General features: G+C 39.0%; 1 protein-coding gene across 2 annotated transcripts; it reads left to right on the top strand.

The window, feature by feature from the left end:
• The first annotated feature begins 3,151 nt into the window (after positions 1–3,151).
• Positions 3,152–15,180, top strand: LOC133540200 (endonuclease 8-like 1). 2 transcript variants are annotated; one of them, XM_061882776.1, is made up of 9 exons: positions 3,152–3,214; positions 5,381–5,438; positions 10,058–10,166; positions 10,234–10,318; positions 10,408–10,529; positions 10,606–10,633; positions 10,715–10,785; positions 10,850–11,042; positions 15,065–15,180. In XM_061882776.1, the coding sequence occupies exons 2-9, from the start codon at positions 5,431–5,433 to the stop codon at positions 15,109–15,111; spliced, it is 663 nt and encodes a 220-aa protein (XP_061738760.1). In that variant the 5' UTR covers positions 3,152–3,214; positions 5,381–5,430; the 3' UTR covers positions 15,112–15,180. The 2 variants fall into 2 exon arrangements, with proteins under 2 accessions (XP_061738760.1, XP_061738759.1); XM_061882775.1 differs by lacking the exon at positions 15,065–15,180 and having other exon boundaries at positions 3,164–3,214; positions 10,850–13,706.
• The last annotated feature ends 3,760 nt before the right edge of the window (positions 15,181–18,940 follow it).

Raw genomic sequence — 18,940 nt, 5'->3', positions numbered from 1 at the left:
CCTCGCATGCTGTTGCCCTGTTGCTCCTTGTGTTTTCTTTCTACTTACTAAATATATCATTTCTGTTCCAAACAGCATCACTGATGTCAACGGCAACATTTGATGATCATTTGAAAAATTACAAATCCTGCGGTATAGGCATCTTTGGCAGGAGGTGTCTTCTGCCAAGGCATTTACTCTCCTGAAGGAATAAATAAAGTAGTATCTAATCTAAATTTATTGATGTCTTGGACAATTTTTCAATCGGTGGAGAATTGTTGAAGTAATAACATGTTGAAATGACAAATGGTAATACGGAATTTCAGGAAAACAGAGAATTCTTCAACTTCCTATGCAGAAGAAAGCTTCGACGGTGGAACAGTTAAAACGCGTTGAAAAATGTGGAAGGTGTAGTCGCCAGAAAAAGGGTGGAAATAGGGCTTCGGAAAAGCAGGAATTCTGGAAAATCCTCAACTTTTTTTGACAAGGAAAAGGGGAAGTTTGAATTTCCAGAATGGTGCAATGTGTCGAAGGTGGAATGGTTTGAATAGGTTAAAACTTCGAAATGTTGTAATGTTGTATCTTTTTTTGTCGTTATTTTATTTGTTATTTTTTATTAAACATTAAAAACTAGATGAGGCAATTCCTGAAGGAATTGCGTGTGATTGCTCCAATGCTGATGATGAACCGAAATCCTGAAATTTTTTCTAGCATTGTTGAAATCAAGCACACGATTCCTGAAGAGTCTGAAAAGTTTTAAGTTGGAACAGTTGGAATCAGATGGAATAAGTGGAACTTTGAAGGATGTCCCATTGATTTCATTAGGAATTTCCCCAAAACTTAGTCCATGAGTACTGTGCCTATTAGCAACATTAGCAAAGACCTGCTAGTCCTTATACTTGTTCAACCAACCCTTTTAAGTTACGGTTTGGTAGTTAACATGGACTACGATTGAAACCGTGATTCAGGATGGTGTGTGGAAAAGTTAAATTGCTGTGTCAAATGTCCAGACCACAAACAACAAGATTAAATAAATGTCTGTTGAAAAGTAATACTGAATTTGTCATTTGACTGGGGGCTCTGTTTGATTGATTTGTCAAAAGGTCTTTGACAGTAAAGAAGACTGCCTATGTCCAGTGTAGATTAAAGTCTTGACATTACCTGACCTGTGTGATTGTTAGTGATGGGTTGATGAGGCGTTGCACAGCCTTTTGACACATTTATAAACTGTATTGATCCTGTGTCACTAAATACTGACATCTGCTGGACATTAAAATTCCCTACAGGAAATCTATGGACCAACTCAACTGACACTGATTTTATGACCGAGTATATCCAATAATATAAACCAAGTCATTGAATTTCATTTAGGATTATTTCATATCTTCATTTAAATAATACCATATTTTTTTAAATACTTTTTAGATACAGTCAATAAATAATGTGAACATGTATCATAACATGGAAATCTAAGAGAACGTGTTGTGAATGAGGATAGTTGTGGACAGGGAATTTTTTTTTTTTTTTACACATGCGCTCTGATTACGCACTATTGATTGATTGATTGAAACTTGTATTAGTAGATTGCACAGTTCAGTACATATTCTGTACAATTGACCACTAAATGGTAACACCCCAATAAGTTTTTCAACTTAAGTTTATGGATACCTTAACTGAAACTAAATCAATCAGCACAGCTGACCAAGCTGACCAACAGGTGTTATTATGTTGTACATTCCAACAGGTGTTATTATGTTGTACATTCCAACAGGTGTTATAATGTTGTACATTCCAACAGGTGTTATTATGTTGTACATTCCAACAGGTGTTATTATGTTGTACATTCCAACAGGTGTTATTATGTTGTACATTCCAACAGGTGTTATTATGTTGTACATTCCAACAGGTGTTATTATGTTGTACATTCCAACAGGTGTTATTATGTTGTACATGGCTTACACACCTCCTCTTTCTGCTGTAAACATTGTGAATGATCCACTTGACACTCCCGTGGGGAAACTTTGCTTTGATCAAAAAAATAACAGAAAAATCTGCAGCTTTTTCCAAATGATTGTGTGTCTGTCTCCTATGTCATTTCCTTATGGAATAATGTTGTAAATGACATCTGTTGGACCAAAACGTGGTCCCTTCCTAACAGGTATTTACTTAGCAACAAAGTCAAAGAGATATCATTTAAAATCATCCATCGCTATTACCCTGTAAAGACTGTGATGGTTAGATACAAAAAGGACATTGATGTCACCTGCACCTTTTGTAACATGCACCCAGAGACTGTTAACCACTTGTTTTATACTTGTGAAAACACTCCATCACTATGGCAGGCATCTGTCGCTTCATCCTGGACAATATTTATGACAAATGTGTGCTTTACTTTAAAGATGTGATTTTTGGTTTTACACTGTATGAACAAAAAATTGAAAAGGAATTCTACCTTTGCAAGCTCATTATTTTATTGGCTAAGTTTTATATTCATAAATGTAAGTTTCTTAATACCCGTCCTATCTTTTGTGCCTTTAAAAAAGATCTGGAACTTTACATTAAAACGCTCTCTACCTCTAACAACAAAAAAGCTGTGAAAACGATGATGCTGTGTTCCACATTTAAGTTGTTTGATGAATCTGAATAAGCCTACGGCTTTGCATTTTGTTTATTATTTATATATATATGTTTTTATTCTTTTTTTTATTATTTTGAACTTACAACCCCCTGGCGCTGTTTTGTACTGTTTTCATAATGTTTTATAATGTTGTATATTGTTGTTTGTCTTACTGTTTGTAATTGTTGACATTTATAAATAAACCTTTAAAAAAAACAACAAAGTGTTGGCTTTCTTCTTCTTCCTTGTTTTAGTTGAAGGTAGGCGCACTGACAACCTTCAAATGTTACGCCACCTACTGTTTCCCCGCTTCTTCTTCTTCTGGACGTTAACTGATGGCAAATAACGCGTCATGTCCGCCGCCGTCTGATAGAAAGCATACATTTTCAAATCATTTGAAAATGATGTCCTAGCCAAAAAGGGCTATTTTCAGATGGACATATAAGGAGAAAATGAACTTGATGTAAATCCTGAGATCGCGAGATTTGGCACGGCACTCCATGAATCTGTCCAATCAGATTGGCTTTCCTGAAAAACACGCATGCGCATTAAGTGGGCGGATGTAATGATTTCGATGGGAAGAAATAATATTCAGCATCGAAGGAATAACAACTGAAAGTAAGTAATACCATTTATTGTTTCTCTTTTGGTATTTATATGACTTTAACACACACCCAGTTATTTGTTTTAAACTACTGGAACGTCACGCAGTTACGGAAATAGAGCTATAAATGCCGCAAGCACCTTGCTAGAAGTTGTGATAGTTACCTCCACCGAGGTAAGTATAATAACAAGAAGTGAAATAACAATGAGGAGAAATAAATGTTCAGAGAACATTTGAAGTGGAACAATATACATTGCTGAACACATAATATAGAGTTTTTACATTTACAAGAAGTTCCAGCTATATTCCAGCAACCTTTGTCTGTATTTATCTTCCACCCAACTCTCTCCTTTGAGGCACACATTAAAAGCGTTACTAAAACGGCCTTCTTTCATCTCCGTAATATCGCTAAATTCGCTCCATTTTGTCCACTAAAGACGCCGAGATCATTATCCATGCGTTTGTTACGTCTCGTCTCGATTACTGTAACCTATTATTTTGGGGTCTCCCCATGTCTAGCATTAAAAGATTACAGTTGGTACAAAATGCGGCTGCTAGACTTTTGACAAGAACAAGAAAGTTTGATCACATTACGCCTATACTGTATATACCTTTATATACATATATACATACATATATACTGTATATACCTTTATATACATATATACATACATATATACTGTATATACCTTTATATACATATATACATACATATATACTGTATATACCTTTATATACATATATACATACATATATACTGTATATACCTTTATATACATATATACATACATATATACTGTATATACATTTATATACATATATATATATACTGTATATACCTTTATATACATATATACATACATATATACTGTATATACCTTTATATACATATATACATACATATATACTGTATATACCTTTATATACATATATACATACATATATACTGTATATACCTTTATATACGTATATACATACATATATACTGTATATACCCTTTATATACATTATATACATACATATATACCTATACTGTATATACCTTTATATACATATATACATACATATATACCTATACTGGCTCACCTGCACTGGCTTCCTGTGACTTTAAGGTTTTACTACTTACGTATAAAATACTACACGGTCTAGCTCCATCCTATCTTGCCGATTGTATTGTACCATATGTCCCGGCAAGAAATCTGCGTTCAAAAGACTCCGGCTTATTAGTGATTCCTAGAGCCCAAAAAAAGTCTGCGGGCTATAGAGCGTTTTCCGTTCGGGCTCCAGTACTCTGGAATGCCCTTCCGGTAACAGTTGGAGATGCCACCTCAGTAGAAGCATTTAAGTCTCACCTTAAAACTCATCTGTATACTCTAGCCTTTAAATAGACCTCCTTTTTAGACCAGTTGATCTGCCGCTTCTTTTCTTTCTCCTATGTCCCCCCCTCCCTTGTGGAGGGGGTCCGGTCCGATGACCATGGATGAAGTACTGGCTGTCCAGAGTCGAGACCCAGGATGGACCGCTCGTCGGGACCCAGGATGGACCGCTCGCCTGTATTGGTTGGGGACATCTCTACGCTGCTGATCCGCCTCCGCTTGAGATGGTTTCCGCCTCCGCTTGAGATGGTTTCCTGTGGACGGGACTCTCGCTGCTGTCTTGGATCCGCTTGAACTGAACTCTCGCGGCTGTGTTGGAGCCACTATGGATTGAACTTTCACAGTATCATGTTAGACCCGCTCCACATCCATTGCTTTCGGTCCCCTAGAGGGGGGGGGGGTTGCCCACATCTGAGGTCCTCTCCAAGGTTTCTCACTAGTCAGCATTGTCACTAGCGTCCCACTGGATGTGAATTCTCCCTGCCCACTGGGGTGTGAGTTTTCCTTGCCCTTTTGTGGGTTCTTCGAGGATGTTGTAGTCGTAATGATTTGTTACAGTCCTTTGAGACATTTGTGATTTGGGGCTATATAAATAAACATTGATTGATTGATTGATTTATATAGTATTGGAGTGTCGAAATGACAAAAGGAAAAGCTGGAAAAGGATGAAGAAGAACTGGTAAAGAAGTGGAATCAAATAAAAGATCAAGAAGGACTGTAAAGTTGCTGAGTAGGCTGGTATAGTGGTGGTGCATTAAACTGGCAGCAGATATAATATGTGATACTTTCTTTTTCTTCCTGCAGTCATCCCGTCCTGCAGCATGCACCTATGTGAATGTGGAGAATGACCAGCAATGTCCAAGTAAGTTATATGTATATGCCTGTTCTTTCTTGAAGTCAAGTAGTTCTGATTGAGATTTACAGATAAAAAGCTGTCCACAGTTTGTCAGGAACAAACATGAAAATATTGCTTTCTTTGACCCTGATTACATAGCACATATGAAGAATGAAACTTCAAATAGGAGTTATCTCAGCATGTGTAATTCATGTTTTTGGAACCTTTCACCTCCAAGTTAAAGCTGGTAGGTAACATCAGGTCATGACTAAGGATGTAACAATATCAACATTTCACGGTATGATATCGTCATAGTGTTAAAGCCAGGGTAAGATATTGTTACAAAAATGTCAAAGTGTGTTAAATGACGTGGGAGGAATGTTTAGGATAAACACACTTACTGTAATTGAACACAAACATCATTTTCATATGTTGCAATCATATTTATCATTAAAAACAGGTATTTTAGGTGCAAAGGAATGGTGCAGAATTTCAAGTAACACACAAAAAACAACATTTTCAAATAAGTGTCTTTAAACTGACATAAACAGTAAACATCCAGTGTAACTAATGTAGAACAATAATGTTTCTTTTGCCAAGAAACTATACTGTGTGTCCGGTATGTTTTTTTTTCAATACAACTTGGTATTATTGTGGGTTTGATGACCTTTTTAGCACATTCAACAATACTGCCATTATAATGCAAACAGTGATCATTTTGGTCACAGTAACGGTGATATGACATTTTGATATTGTTACATCACTGCTGTTTAGTTGAGTGTTTTTAAACTTTGAACTTCCTAAGAAACTGCCCTTTGCTGTCCAAATTGTATTAGTTTGTAGAATACTGATTCTTAAGAGTTAACTAATAATTTGACTTTTAATCATGTAAATACCTCACAAATGCATATTGTCCCTTGCTGACATCTTGGTTTCACATGAACGATATTTTCCAAATAACGGTTCTAACATATAACTCATTCTAATATATTACTCCTATTCCCTAACTTATTGTAGACATTGTGGTGTGTAGTGTCAGCAAATGTCTTATTTTGTGCATGTCCACATTTCCTCTGGTGAGCTGCAAGGGCTCTGGGTCGATTTGGAAATGGTCTGGATGAACGTGGCATGCTTTACCTTGCAGTATGCAGACTTTGTTTAAGGTTCAACTAACACGACAGTTATAGGCACAGAAATATTTCACAGCAACAATTCCTCGGCTAACCTAAGCACAAACGTTCCCATCACTCCTGCACACTTCCACTTTTTCGCCCTTCTATAATGTCCCGTTTGAACCTTGTTTTCCCACACGGCGGGTTTTCATGGGAGAACCAGTTTACTTCTCAGATGAGCCCACTTAATATTGTCAGAAAAAAACACAGCGACTGGTGTTCTCGTTTGATAGCGTCACACATCACGGCATTATTGTGACAATTTTGAAATCAAAATAAGGTTATATTTACCATAATGTTGCATCCCTCGTCAAGATCCTTTCTCATAGGTTTGGTTTGCTGTTGTGTATTTACTAATGATTGGCATTAGCATCCACAACTTTCTTTTTATAGTGTGTGTTGTATTGTGATGAGTTACATTTAACACTGTGGATGATGTGTTACCACAAACACAGAAGATACGTAAACATGAACTACAATGCGCTCAAGATGTGGGGAAAAAGGAAATGCATTCCATTAGCTGGATTTGTATAATGTGTTCAATTTATGTCAACTTCCTTCTTGTTTTGCATGTTTTTGTCTGTTTTTTTTTTTTCAATGATTTGAATCTTTAGAGTTTTTTGGTTCCTCTTCTTTGTGTCAGGGGGTAGCAGCAGGGTAACACTGCATGAGGCGGTGCCCCCTGAAGGAGCCCAAAACACTGCTCTTCAAATGGAACACATCCAACCTTCAGGTGACCGTGCAGGATGTACCACTCTGGAACATCAAGCCTCTCCCCACCTGCCAGGTACACCCACCGTCTTCTGTGGCTGAATAATGTTTTGCTGTGAATTTTGTCTCAAAGCAAATCCTGCTCAAATGTGACAAACTTTGGAGTGTAAGAATGTGAGCGATATGCTGAGATGTTATTTGCCTTGTGACAAAATGTTATCAAAAACCTTTAGTGATTTGTATTCTATTTTAATTTCAGCACATGAAAATATTTCTACTTCTGACCATCGAAGAGAATGGAAAACCATTTTCCAGATCAGCCCTCATACATCCTCCTGATGGCCTAACAACTGAATGACATGTCGATGCTGAGTATGATCCATTTCAATCATTTGAGGAAGCTCTCCCTGATATAGGGGATTGGATGTACAATGACGGACATACGTTTAATGAAGGATTTGAAGATGGTTTGAGTGAGGAGTGTGCAGAAGAGTCCAATTTCAAGGACACAACAGACAAACCAATACATGACAATGCATCAGAAACCATGGCAGAGTGCCTTCTGATCAGCATGGGTTATGTAAACTGTCCTAAAGTCACAGGTAAGGCCCTAAGCCATATGCTCAAAATGTTCAAGTTGCTTTATCCCGATAGTCTGAACACAGACTGCTTAAACAGTGTGCAGAAGTTCCAAAACTTTTTTTTATCCCACTCTGCATCATCGCCTACTATATTACATAAATCCTCCAAGAATTGTTTTGGGCCAATAGAAAGTAAACAAATAAAATGCCTGCTTTGTGGGACCAGTGTGTCAGAAGAAAGGTTCTCATCCTTTTTTTAAAGTATGTACAGATTGATTTCTTGTTTACCACAGCACATTCATGTGCCAAATGGGCCCTCGTTGGTGAATATAAACATGCAGGTTTTTCTTTGCTGCAAGATAGTGTAACATATGAGACATGCAGTCATGTTATTCCCCTATTGGAAACCTCTGCAGTACAGTAGTATTCTTGGATGACATATTGGGTAAAGTTGTTTTCCTTGACTTCACATCTATGCCTGGCATAGTGATTGCAGTTCATTTCCCAACACACTTGAAAAGTTTGAAATAATGAAGAACTGAACTGGCCTAAGAAGCCACAAATCAAATCTTAATCATTGTTATAAATGCTCTGAAAATACACACTGATGTGATGTTGCCGTGGATTCTGTAAATATGTACTGTATATGGAGTATCATTGTTGATGATGTTTTTGCATTGTGTGTAATATTTCAGTGGCAAATATATTACATTTACTTGTTTAATAAAGCCACTGTCCTTTTTAATGAATACATAGGCCTACTATTGCTACTGTATTTTAATATTAGTCCTTATGATGGTGGTTGGAGAGCCAAATATCTTCTGAAGTGGTACTTTGTTAAAAGAGTTTGAGAACCACTGCTCTAGAAAGTTCACAAATGTTAAAAGCTCTTACAAAGTGTCTTGTGATCATATCAGTATTGTTTGGGTTCAGTTTTAAATCTCACAATTGTAGTCACTGAGTTACTGTACATGACGTGTGGATAAGAAATCAACAAATTAAGTCCAACTTTATTTAAATAAACCATTTAGATTACAGACCATATATCCATATTGTCTGAATTCATTATTTTCTCCCAATGTTGGCATGAGATCAACTGGAATATGATTGAGGTATAACTAAATTGAGCCCATTAAAATGCATTTTTTTAGAAAACGGGTATATCTAACAACTCAAATAGTGAGCAGTGAGAGACAAAACCAAGTATATCTCTCACTGAGACATCATTGAGACATATTGAAACCAATACTCATCAATTGTCTTTTTGCCGAAATAGAAAAGAGACATCTGAGAACTCAAACAGTGAGTAGTGAGAAACAAAACCAGGTGTTTCTCTCACTGAGTCATAATTGAGACATATTGGAGACCAGCTCATTCATCTCTCATTTTGGTCTTAGTTGAAATGGGGAAAAGAGATAACTATTAGACAACTATGAGATCTCTCATAGTGCTCACTGTGAGCCTTATTTCTCAGGAGATACATTTGAGAAGAATGAGAAAACTACTTTGGTCTCCATTAGTGCTCTTTTATGTCTAGGAGATATATATAAGACATACATGAGATCTCATCTTCAATTTTGCTTTGCTATGGGAAACAAGTGTTTGATGAGCATTCCTCAACTTTTTCGGTCTTTTTTGACACTCGTGCCAGCTTTTTTTAAGCATGTTGCAGGCATCAAATTCCAAAATGAGCTAATATTTGCAAAAAAAAAAGTTTCTCAGATCCAACATCAAATATCTTGTCTTTGCAGTCTATTCAATTGAATATAAGTTAAAAAGGATTTACAAATCATTGTATTCTGTTTTTATTTACCATTTACACAACGTGCTACTTCACTGGTTTGGGGTTTTGTACATGTTGACAGTACATTGCAGTGTTATTTTGTTACAGCCGTGCCCACTGTGTGAAGTACTTTTGCAAGACTCCTAGCAATAATATTACACTTCACCAAAGAGCCTGCTGTAAAAGAAATGACCATTGAATGAAGATACATACTCAGGTCACCGTGATCTGAAAAGGAGAGTGAAGAATGTTTTTGTATTCCCCAGATTCTAATCATCTTGGATGAATAAACAAGCAATTCCTAATTTCACTTGGAAATGGGTTTACTATAAAAGTGTAGCACTGTTTCCACACAAAATACCTTCTTTTTTTGGAAAGATGCCCATGTGTGTCTTCCAGGTTGAACATTCCACCCTTTGTGCCTGCCCGGACTGTGCTGGAAGGCCTCGAGTCAGAGGATGCGTGTGAAGACAAGAAAGCTGTAAAAAAGGAGATCCATAGCAAAAAGGTCAAATAAGTACAAACAAGTATTTTACCTCGATTATTAACAGTTTATTTTGCCCAAAAATGTTAAGGGAGCCAAAAAGGACAAAATGGAAGAGGAGAATACAGACCTGCTCAGACTTTGCCACACAGTACCGCTGGAGGTGGTGAACTTAGGTAAGAATCCATGTTTCAAGGTTGATCGGGGTGGGGGGAAGACAACGACACAAAGGTGCTCCTCTTATTTAGACTTTTTGTTTATGGAGGTGGGAAAGGTTACGATCCAGAGAAGAAAGACTACTCAGGTTTTGAGGCCTGGTTGCAGTGTTACTATGTGGATGGAATGAAGTCTGTACGCGACCACAATGGCAGGACTATGTGGTTCAAAGTATGCAAACACATTTTCATACGTAACAACTATATTTGTAGCACGTATTGACTAATAGAAAATGGTGTCATTTCAGGGCGATCCAGGTCCTATGGCTCCTAAAGGTAAACGCCAGAAAAAATAGTTGAGATACCATTACACATAAGAGAAAGCTTAGTGTGTCTTTATCTTTTCTCACACACCAGAATCAAAGTCTCCAAAGGCCAAAAAGAGAAAAGATACAGATGCAGACCATGATTACCCCCGCAAGAAAAAGGTATATTCAGTAGGTAATCACCACCAGCACATAGAAATCTAACCCCATTGTGGCTGTACTTCAGGTGTCCAGGAAACACAACTCTGACAGCACAGTGAAGAAAAAAGCAGCCAAAAAGCCCACAAAAGCAGCAAAGGAAGAAGAAAATGGACCTCAAGAAGAAGCCACACCCAGAAGAAGATCAGCAAACACACCTCAGCAAGAACCGAAATCCACGTCAGGCAGGAGGAAAAAGAACAATACAGAGCCAGCTGCAGGTCTGATTCTAATAATACTCCCATTTTCTGAAAATATTAAGAGCCTGATCTTTGAGGATCCAATTCCCACACACTTATCTGTGTGCGCAAACTATAAAATTGCATGTACTGTTGGTGGACGTGTTGTATGTGATCTACTTTGTGCAATTGATAGCAGCAAAAGTGGCACAGATCACCCTATTTTTGTGTACTAGAAGCATTATGTGCCCTTGGAAACACTTCTTTCCCTCTACATTCATGTTATTATGCTCTCCACACTGGAGGGGGGCTTATATTAGATTATAGCACATATCGATCATCTAACACCTTTTCTGCAATATAGAATCACAGTATGTATACTATTTGCAGCAGGAATGATCAAACTGCATATTGCAAGACATTTTTTTTAGGAGTTATACTAAATACAAAAAAAAAAAACGCAACGCTTTTGTTCTTGTTCCCAATTTAAATGAACTCAAAGATCGAAAACTTTGACTATAAACACAAAATACCTGTTCCTCTCAAATATTGTTCACAAATCTGTATACATTTGTTAGTGAGCATTTTTTCTTTGCCAAGATAATCCATCCCACCTGACAGGTGTGCCTTGAGCTGTCCAAAATAAAAGGCCACTGTGAAATGTGCAGTTTTATCACACAACACAATGCTTCAGATGTCGCAAGTTTTGAGGGAGCGTGCAGTAGGCATGCTGACTGCAGCAATGTCCACCAGAGCTGTTGCCCGTCAATTAAATGTTTATTTCTCCGCCATAAGAATAGAATAGAATAGAAAGTACTTTATTGATCCCTGGGGGAAATTCAGCACCACAGTTCGCTCACAATAAACAATGATAATAATAAATAATATAATATATATGAATAATATAAATATATTCTACATTTAAGTGCAGTCAAGGAACATATGCATTATACAGTCTGATGGCTGTCGGTGTGAAGGACCTCCTGTGTCGTTCCGTGTTGCATTTTGGGAGTCTGAGCCTTCCACTGAAGGTGCTCATTCTCTCTGCAAGGTCCGAGTGTAGTGGGTGGGAGGTGTTGTCCATAATGGCTAGGAGTTTTGCTAGACTTCTCCTCTCTGACACCACCGCCAGAGAGTCCAGCTCCACTCCCATCTTGTTACTGGCCTTCTCTACCAACTTGTCCAGTCTGTATGTGTCCCTCACTCTCAGCCCGCCGCCCCAGCAGGCCACGGCGTACAAGAGGGCGCCTGCCACCAGCGACTCGTAGAACATCTTCAACATCTTTGTACAGACGTTGAAGGATCCTAGCCTCCAAAGGAAATATAGATTCGGCTCTGTCCCTTCTTGTAGAGGGCCTCAGCGTGTTTTGACCCATTCAGCTTGTTGTCCATGTGTACTCCGAGGTATTTATAATCCTCTACCATGTCCACATCCACTCCTTTGATGGAAAGAGGGGTCGCCAGAGTACTCCTCCTCCTTCCCAGGTCCACAACCAGCTCCTTGGTCTCCGTAACATTGAGCTGGAGGTGGTTCTTTCCACACCATGTGACAAAGTCCTCCACCAGTGTCCTGTATTCCTCGTCATCACCTTCCTCAATACACCCCACTATCGCAGAGTCATCAGAAAACTTCTGAAGGTGGCAGGACTCTGACTGATAGTGGAAATGGGTGGTGTAAATGGTGTAGAGGAAGGGGGAAGAGTACTGTAGCCTCCGGGGCCCCGGTGTTGCTGACCAGCCTGTCAGACACACAGTCCTGCAGTGGCATATACTGTGGTCTGTCAGTCAGGTAATCTACAACCCAGGACACCAAGGGGGCCTCCACCTGCATCTTCTCCAACTTCACACCCAGTAGCCCAGGCCGTTTAGTATAAGCCGCCTCCAACGGTGTTTCAGAGAATTTGGCAATACATCCAACTGGCCTCACAGCCGCAGACCATATTGATTGGCTGAGACCTGCCACCCGGACAGCTGCTACAACAATTGGTTTGCTTAACCATAGCATTTCTGCACAAACTGTAAGAAACTACCATGAATTGATTAACGTGGACCCCGACTTAAACAAGTTGAAAAACATATTGGGGTGTTACCAATTAGTGGTCAATTGTACGGAATATGTACTGAACTGTGCAATCTACTAATAAAAGTATCAATCAATCAATCTGTCTCAAGAAAGCTCATCTGCATGCTCGTGGTCCTCATCGGGGTCTCGACCTAACTGCAGTTTGTCTTCTTAACCAACTTAAGTGGGCAAATGCTCACACTCAATGGCGTCTGGCACAATACAGAGGTTTTGGTATGTTATTATTGACAGCGAAACCACGTGCATTTTATTGATGGCATTTTCCATGCGCAGAGATACCGTCACGAGACCCTGAGCCCCATTGTTGTACTAATCACCCGAGGCCATCACCTTTATAAATAACATTTACTAACTCATGTTGCAAGGATCTGGAAGCTAAAAACATCCCAGTTCTTGCATGACCAGCATACTCACCGGACATGTCACCCAGTAAGTAATTTTTGAGAGGAATATATATTTTGTGTATAGTAAAAGTTTCAGATCTTTAAGTTCAATTCATGATAAATGGGAGCAAAAACAAAAGTGTTGCGTTTATATATTTGTTCAATACCATATTTTTCGGAGTATAAGTCGCACCTGCCGAAAATGCATAATAAAGAAGGAAAAAAAACATACAAGTCGCACTGGAGTATAAGTCGCATTTTTGGGGGGAAATTTATTTGATAAAAGCCAACACCGAGAATAGACATTTGAAAGGCAATTTAAAATAAATCAAGAATAGTGAAGAACAGGCTGAATAAGTGTAGGTTATATGAGGCATAAATAAGCAACTGCTATGTTAAGCTAACATATTATGGTAAGAGTCATTCAAATAACTAGAACATATAGAACATGATATACCTTTAACAAACTCTCTCTCACTCCTAATCCATAAATCCCATGAAATCTTATACGTCTAGTCTCTTACGTCAATGAGATAAATAATATTGATATTTTACGGTAATGTGTTAATAATTTCACACATAAGTCGCTCCTGAGTATAAGTCGCACCCCCGGCCAAACTATGAAAAAAAAACTGCTACTTATAGTCCGAAAAATACGGTGCATATTTTCTAAATCAAAAAAGGAATACCATTAAAAAACAACATAAATTAATAGACTTTGGTTTAATCGGCCCTTTAAGTTGTCCAGCAGCTATAAAATGATATTGCTGAATATATATCTTCTTCTTTTTATTTCTAACAGTCCAAATATGACATGCACACGTAGAACAAAGGCTTCTCTGTTCAGTTGTCTTTGCAGCGTGATGGCCTCCTTTCTCACAGCCCTGTGTGCAACTATGTCAGTTGTCTTTGCAGCGTGATGGCCTCCTTTCTCACAGCCCTGTGTGCAACTATGTCAGTTGTCTTTGCAGCGTGATGGCCTCCTTTCTCACAGCCCTGTGTGCAACTATGTCAGTTGTCTTTGCAGCGTGATGGCCTCCTTTCTCACAGCCCTGTGTGCAACTATGTCAGTTGTCTTTGCAGCGTGATGGCCTCCTTTCTCACAGCCCTGTGTGCAACTATGTCAGTTGTCTTTGCAGCGTGATGGCCTCCTTTCTCACAGCCCTGTGTGCAACTATGTCAGTTGTCTTTGCAGCGGGATGGCCTCCTTTCTCACAGCCCTGTGTGCAACTATGCCAGTTTGCACGCAGATTTCAGACTTTTTAAGAGGCACGATACTGCCTGCAGGACACTTTCAGCATTGATAAATCTCACTGTTCATGTTGAGTGATTTGTATTTGCATTTTCTCCTCCCAGTATTGTGGGCATTCTGATAATCAACATATATTCTGCATACATCATTAAGACAAATATGTTAAATGGAGGGAATAAGCGATAGAAAATGGATGGATGGGATGGATTGCACTCCTTATTTTGCTCATTAATCGACAAATATTTAGATCAGCTTTGCGTGTGCTAACAAGTTTGCATGTGTTTTGATACACATAAACCTTTTGTAGATTATACTGTAAGTGTGGTAAACTTACTTTTTGTTGCAGGCTTCAAGACACGTAGCGGGAGACTGACAAGACAGAATGTCAAGTAAAGGACATCTATTGGAAAATACTGTTTTTATTCCATGATACATATTTTTAATAAACATTCCACACGTTTATTCTTGGCATACTTTTCAATCACAATTCACAATACAGTAAATTATTTGATTTAATGTGAAGTTAATTATATTTATATAGCGCTTTTCTCTTGTGACTCGAAGCGCTTTACATTGTGTAGCCCGATATCTAAGTTACATTTTGAAACCAGTGTGGGTGGCACTGGGAGCAGGTGGGTAAAGCGTCTTGCCCGAGGACACAACAGCAGTGACTAGGTTGGCAGAAGCGGGGATCGAACCTGGAACCCTCAGGTTGCTGGCACGGCCACTCTACCAACCGAGCAGAAATGATGGCTACCGAGCTCTACTCTTTCCTCTCTCCCTCTTGAGTACAGGTAAAAAAACCTTCTTTATGGTGACGGCCACCTATGTCACGTGACACATGCTTCTGTTCCTTGTGTACACATCCACAAACACCACGTGACATACACACATGATCTGGCTCCTACAATGACTAACATGGCTCATTTGCATAATACACTAAAAACTACTTGGGTCTCTGAGGCAGACGATGAGAGTCCTGTAAAATGTATACATACAGTGGGGCAAAAAAGTATTTAGTCAGCAAGTTCTCCCACTTCAAATGATGACAGAGGTCTGTCATTTTCATCATAGGTACACTTCAACTGTGAGAGACGGAATGTGAAAAAAAAATCCAGGAATTCACATTGTAGGAATTTTAAATAATTTATTTGTAAATTACGGTAGAAAACAAGTATTTGGTCAACCATTCAAAGCTCTCACTGATGGAAGGAGGTTTTGGCTCCAAATCTCAGGATACATGGCCCCATTCATTCTTTCCTTAACACGGATCAATCGTCCTGTCCCCTTAGCAGAAAAACAGCCCCAAAGCATGATGTTTCCACCCCCATGCTTCACAGTAGGTATGGTGTTCTTGGGATGCAACTTAGTATTCTCCAAATACGACGAGTTGAGTTTATAACAAAATGGATACATGGATGATACAGCAGAGGATTGGGAGAATGTCATGTGGTCAGATGAAACCAAGATAGAACTTTTTGGTACACCAACAACAGGTATGTCACACCTGAGAGACGTGGCACACACCAACAACAGGTATGTCACACCTGAGAGACGTGGCACACACCAACAACAGGTATGTCACACCTGAGAGACGTGGCACACACCAACAACAGGTATGTCACACCTGAGAGACGTGGCACACACCAACAACAGGTATGTCACACCTGAGAGACATGGCACACACCAACTACTCAACAACAGGTATGTAACATTGGTATATTGATCCAGATCAGGAAGTAGTAGAACCCAAAATGCTCAATGGTTAAGGCTGCTGCCTCTCACACGGTACTACTGGGTTCAAATCCACAAGATCTTGTTTTTTGTTTCATCTCTATCATTGTTAAATGATTGCATTTGTATATTAGTGAAAATCCTGTCTTGATGGAACCCAGGATACCTCAATGGTCAACACTGTGATCTTCAAATATGGGGGTACTGGGTTTGAATCCCAATTGGTTTGATATGTAACTTCAGTTCAAAATTGAGCGCCACCTCAATCGTAGTTTACTGGGACAGATGTCACGATTCCATTAATGAATGAGCCAGACTACACTTCCAACAAGACTCAGGATAGCTCAATGGTTAACACTGCTGCCTCTCATGCAGAACTACTGGGTTCAAATCCATTGTTAGGAGGCGTTAGTTTATTGTTTTGCCTTGATCATAGTTCACTGATAACATTTGTATATGAGCGAGAACCAAACTTTGTTGGGACCCAGGATAGCTCAATGGTCAACACTGTGGGCTCCTAATACAGGAGTAGTGAGTTCAAATCCCATACATGGAGTCAGTAATTTGGCAGTATGGCGTCAAGACGACATACATTGTGGGCTGCTTCTTCTCCCCCACACAGACTAATGTTATGTGCTACTTCTTTGACTAACATATAGTTGAAAAATTAAGTCAACACTAAAGCTAATAATAATCCAAAATAAAATGTCAAATAGTCAATGATGACACCTCAGGGGTTACCTGTGTGTGTGTGTGTGTGTGTGAGAATGAGTGCGTGTGTGTGTGTGTGTAGGAGTGTGTGCGAGTGAGTGTAACTCCTGAGGTGGGTGGGAATAGGATAAATAAAGAGCGTTGACCAATGAGCTCTCCTGGGTACAAATAAAATAAAATAGGTTAATTGTAATTGGATAAAAAAAAAGTAAATTAAATTATTATTTTAACACTACATGGGAGAAATGACACAGTTACAATATTTGTCAACTTGCAGCCTCCAGCTGATCTTTTAAATTACACATCGACCCAAGCAGGAGTCGAAACCCACACTCTTCAACCTGAGTCAACAGTCTTAACCACTGGGCTATCCTGGGTCTTGATGACACAATTTTTTTTCATACACAAATGTAATCGAGGACTGTGGCCCAGTAAAGTTTGATGAGGTAGAACAAAAGACACACAACCTGAGTGAGATTTGAACCCAGTACTTTTCATTCCAAGTCAGATGTCTTAACCCCTGGTCTATCCTGGGTCTTGTGAAGAGAAGATTGTGTTCTATACACAAATGTAATCGAGGACTCCTGGCTCAGTAAAGTATGACAAGCTTAAACAAAATTTTGTCAACATGAGTGGGATTCGAACCCAGTACCTGTCATTCAGAGTCAGCAGTCTTAACCACTGGGCTATCCTGGGTCTTGATGAGATATTTTTTTTTTCATACACAAATGTAATCGAGGACTGATGGCCCAGTAAAGTTTGATGAGGTAGAACAAAATATAGTTAACCTGAGTGGGACTTGAGCCCAGTACTTTTCATTCCGAGTCAGATGTCTTAACCCCAGGTCTATTCTGGGTCTTGTGAAGTGAAGATTGTGTTCTATACACAAATGTAATCGAGGACTCCTGGCTCAGTAAAGTATGACAAGCTTAAACAAAATTTTGTCAACATGAGTGGGATTTGAACCCAGTACCTGTCATTCAGAGTCAGCAGTCTTAACCACTGAGCTATCCTGGGTCTTGATGAGATATATTCTTTTTCATACACAAATGTAATCGAGGACTGATGGCCCAGTAAAGTTTGATGAGGTAGAACAAAATACAGTCAACCTGAGTGTGACTTGAACCCAGTACTTTTCATTCCGAGTCAGATGTCTTAACCCCTGGTCTATCCTGGGTCTTGTGAAGTGAAGATTGTGTTCTATACACAAATGTAATCGAGGACTCCTGGCTCAGTAAAGTATGACAAGCTTAAACAAAATTTTGTCAACATGAGTGTGATTCGAACCCAGTACCTGTCATTCAGAGTCAGCAGTCTTAACCACCGAGGTATCCCTGGTCCTGTGAAGAATGGATTTCTTTCCATACACAAATGTTATCTACGACCCCTGACTCACTGGAGTAAGATGAGGTGGAAAAAATACTGCTGACCGGAGTGGGGTTTGAACTGTGTACAGTTTGTTCTCATGCAACAGTCTTAACCACTGGGCTACTTTCAGTCTTGTAAAGGTAGGATTTTAGTCCATACACAAATGTAATCGATGACTCCCGGCCTTCGTAAAGTATGATGAGGTAAAAAAAAAATACTATCAACCAGAGTGAGGTTTGAACTCAGCACTTTTCATTCAAAGTCAGCAGACTCAACCCCTAGTCTACCCTGGGTCTTGTGACAATAAGATTGTGTTCCATACATAAATGTAATCGAGGACTCCTGGCTCTGTAAAGTATAATGAGGTTGGGAATGGGTGAAAAAAATAGAAGATTAAAATAAAATAAAA

The sequence above is a fragment of the Nerophis ophidion genome, linkage group LG21 (assembly GCF_033978795.1).
Source record: "Nerophis ophidion isolate RoL-2023_Sa linkage group LG21, RoL_Noph_v1.0, whole genome shotgun sequence".
NCBI lineage: Eukaryota > Metazoa > Chordata > Actinopteri > Syngnathiformes > Syngnathidae > Nerophis > Nerophis ophidion.
Note: the sequence above shows the minus strand (reverse complement) of the source record. Positions and strands in the feature narration are given on the sequence as shown.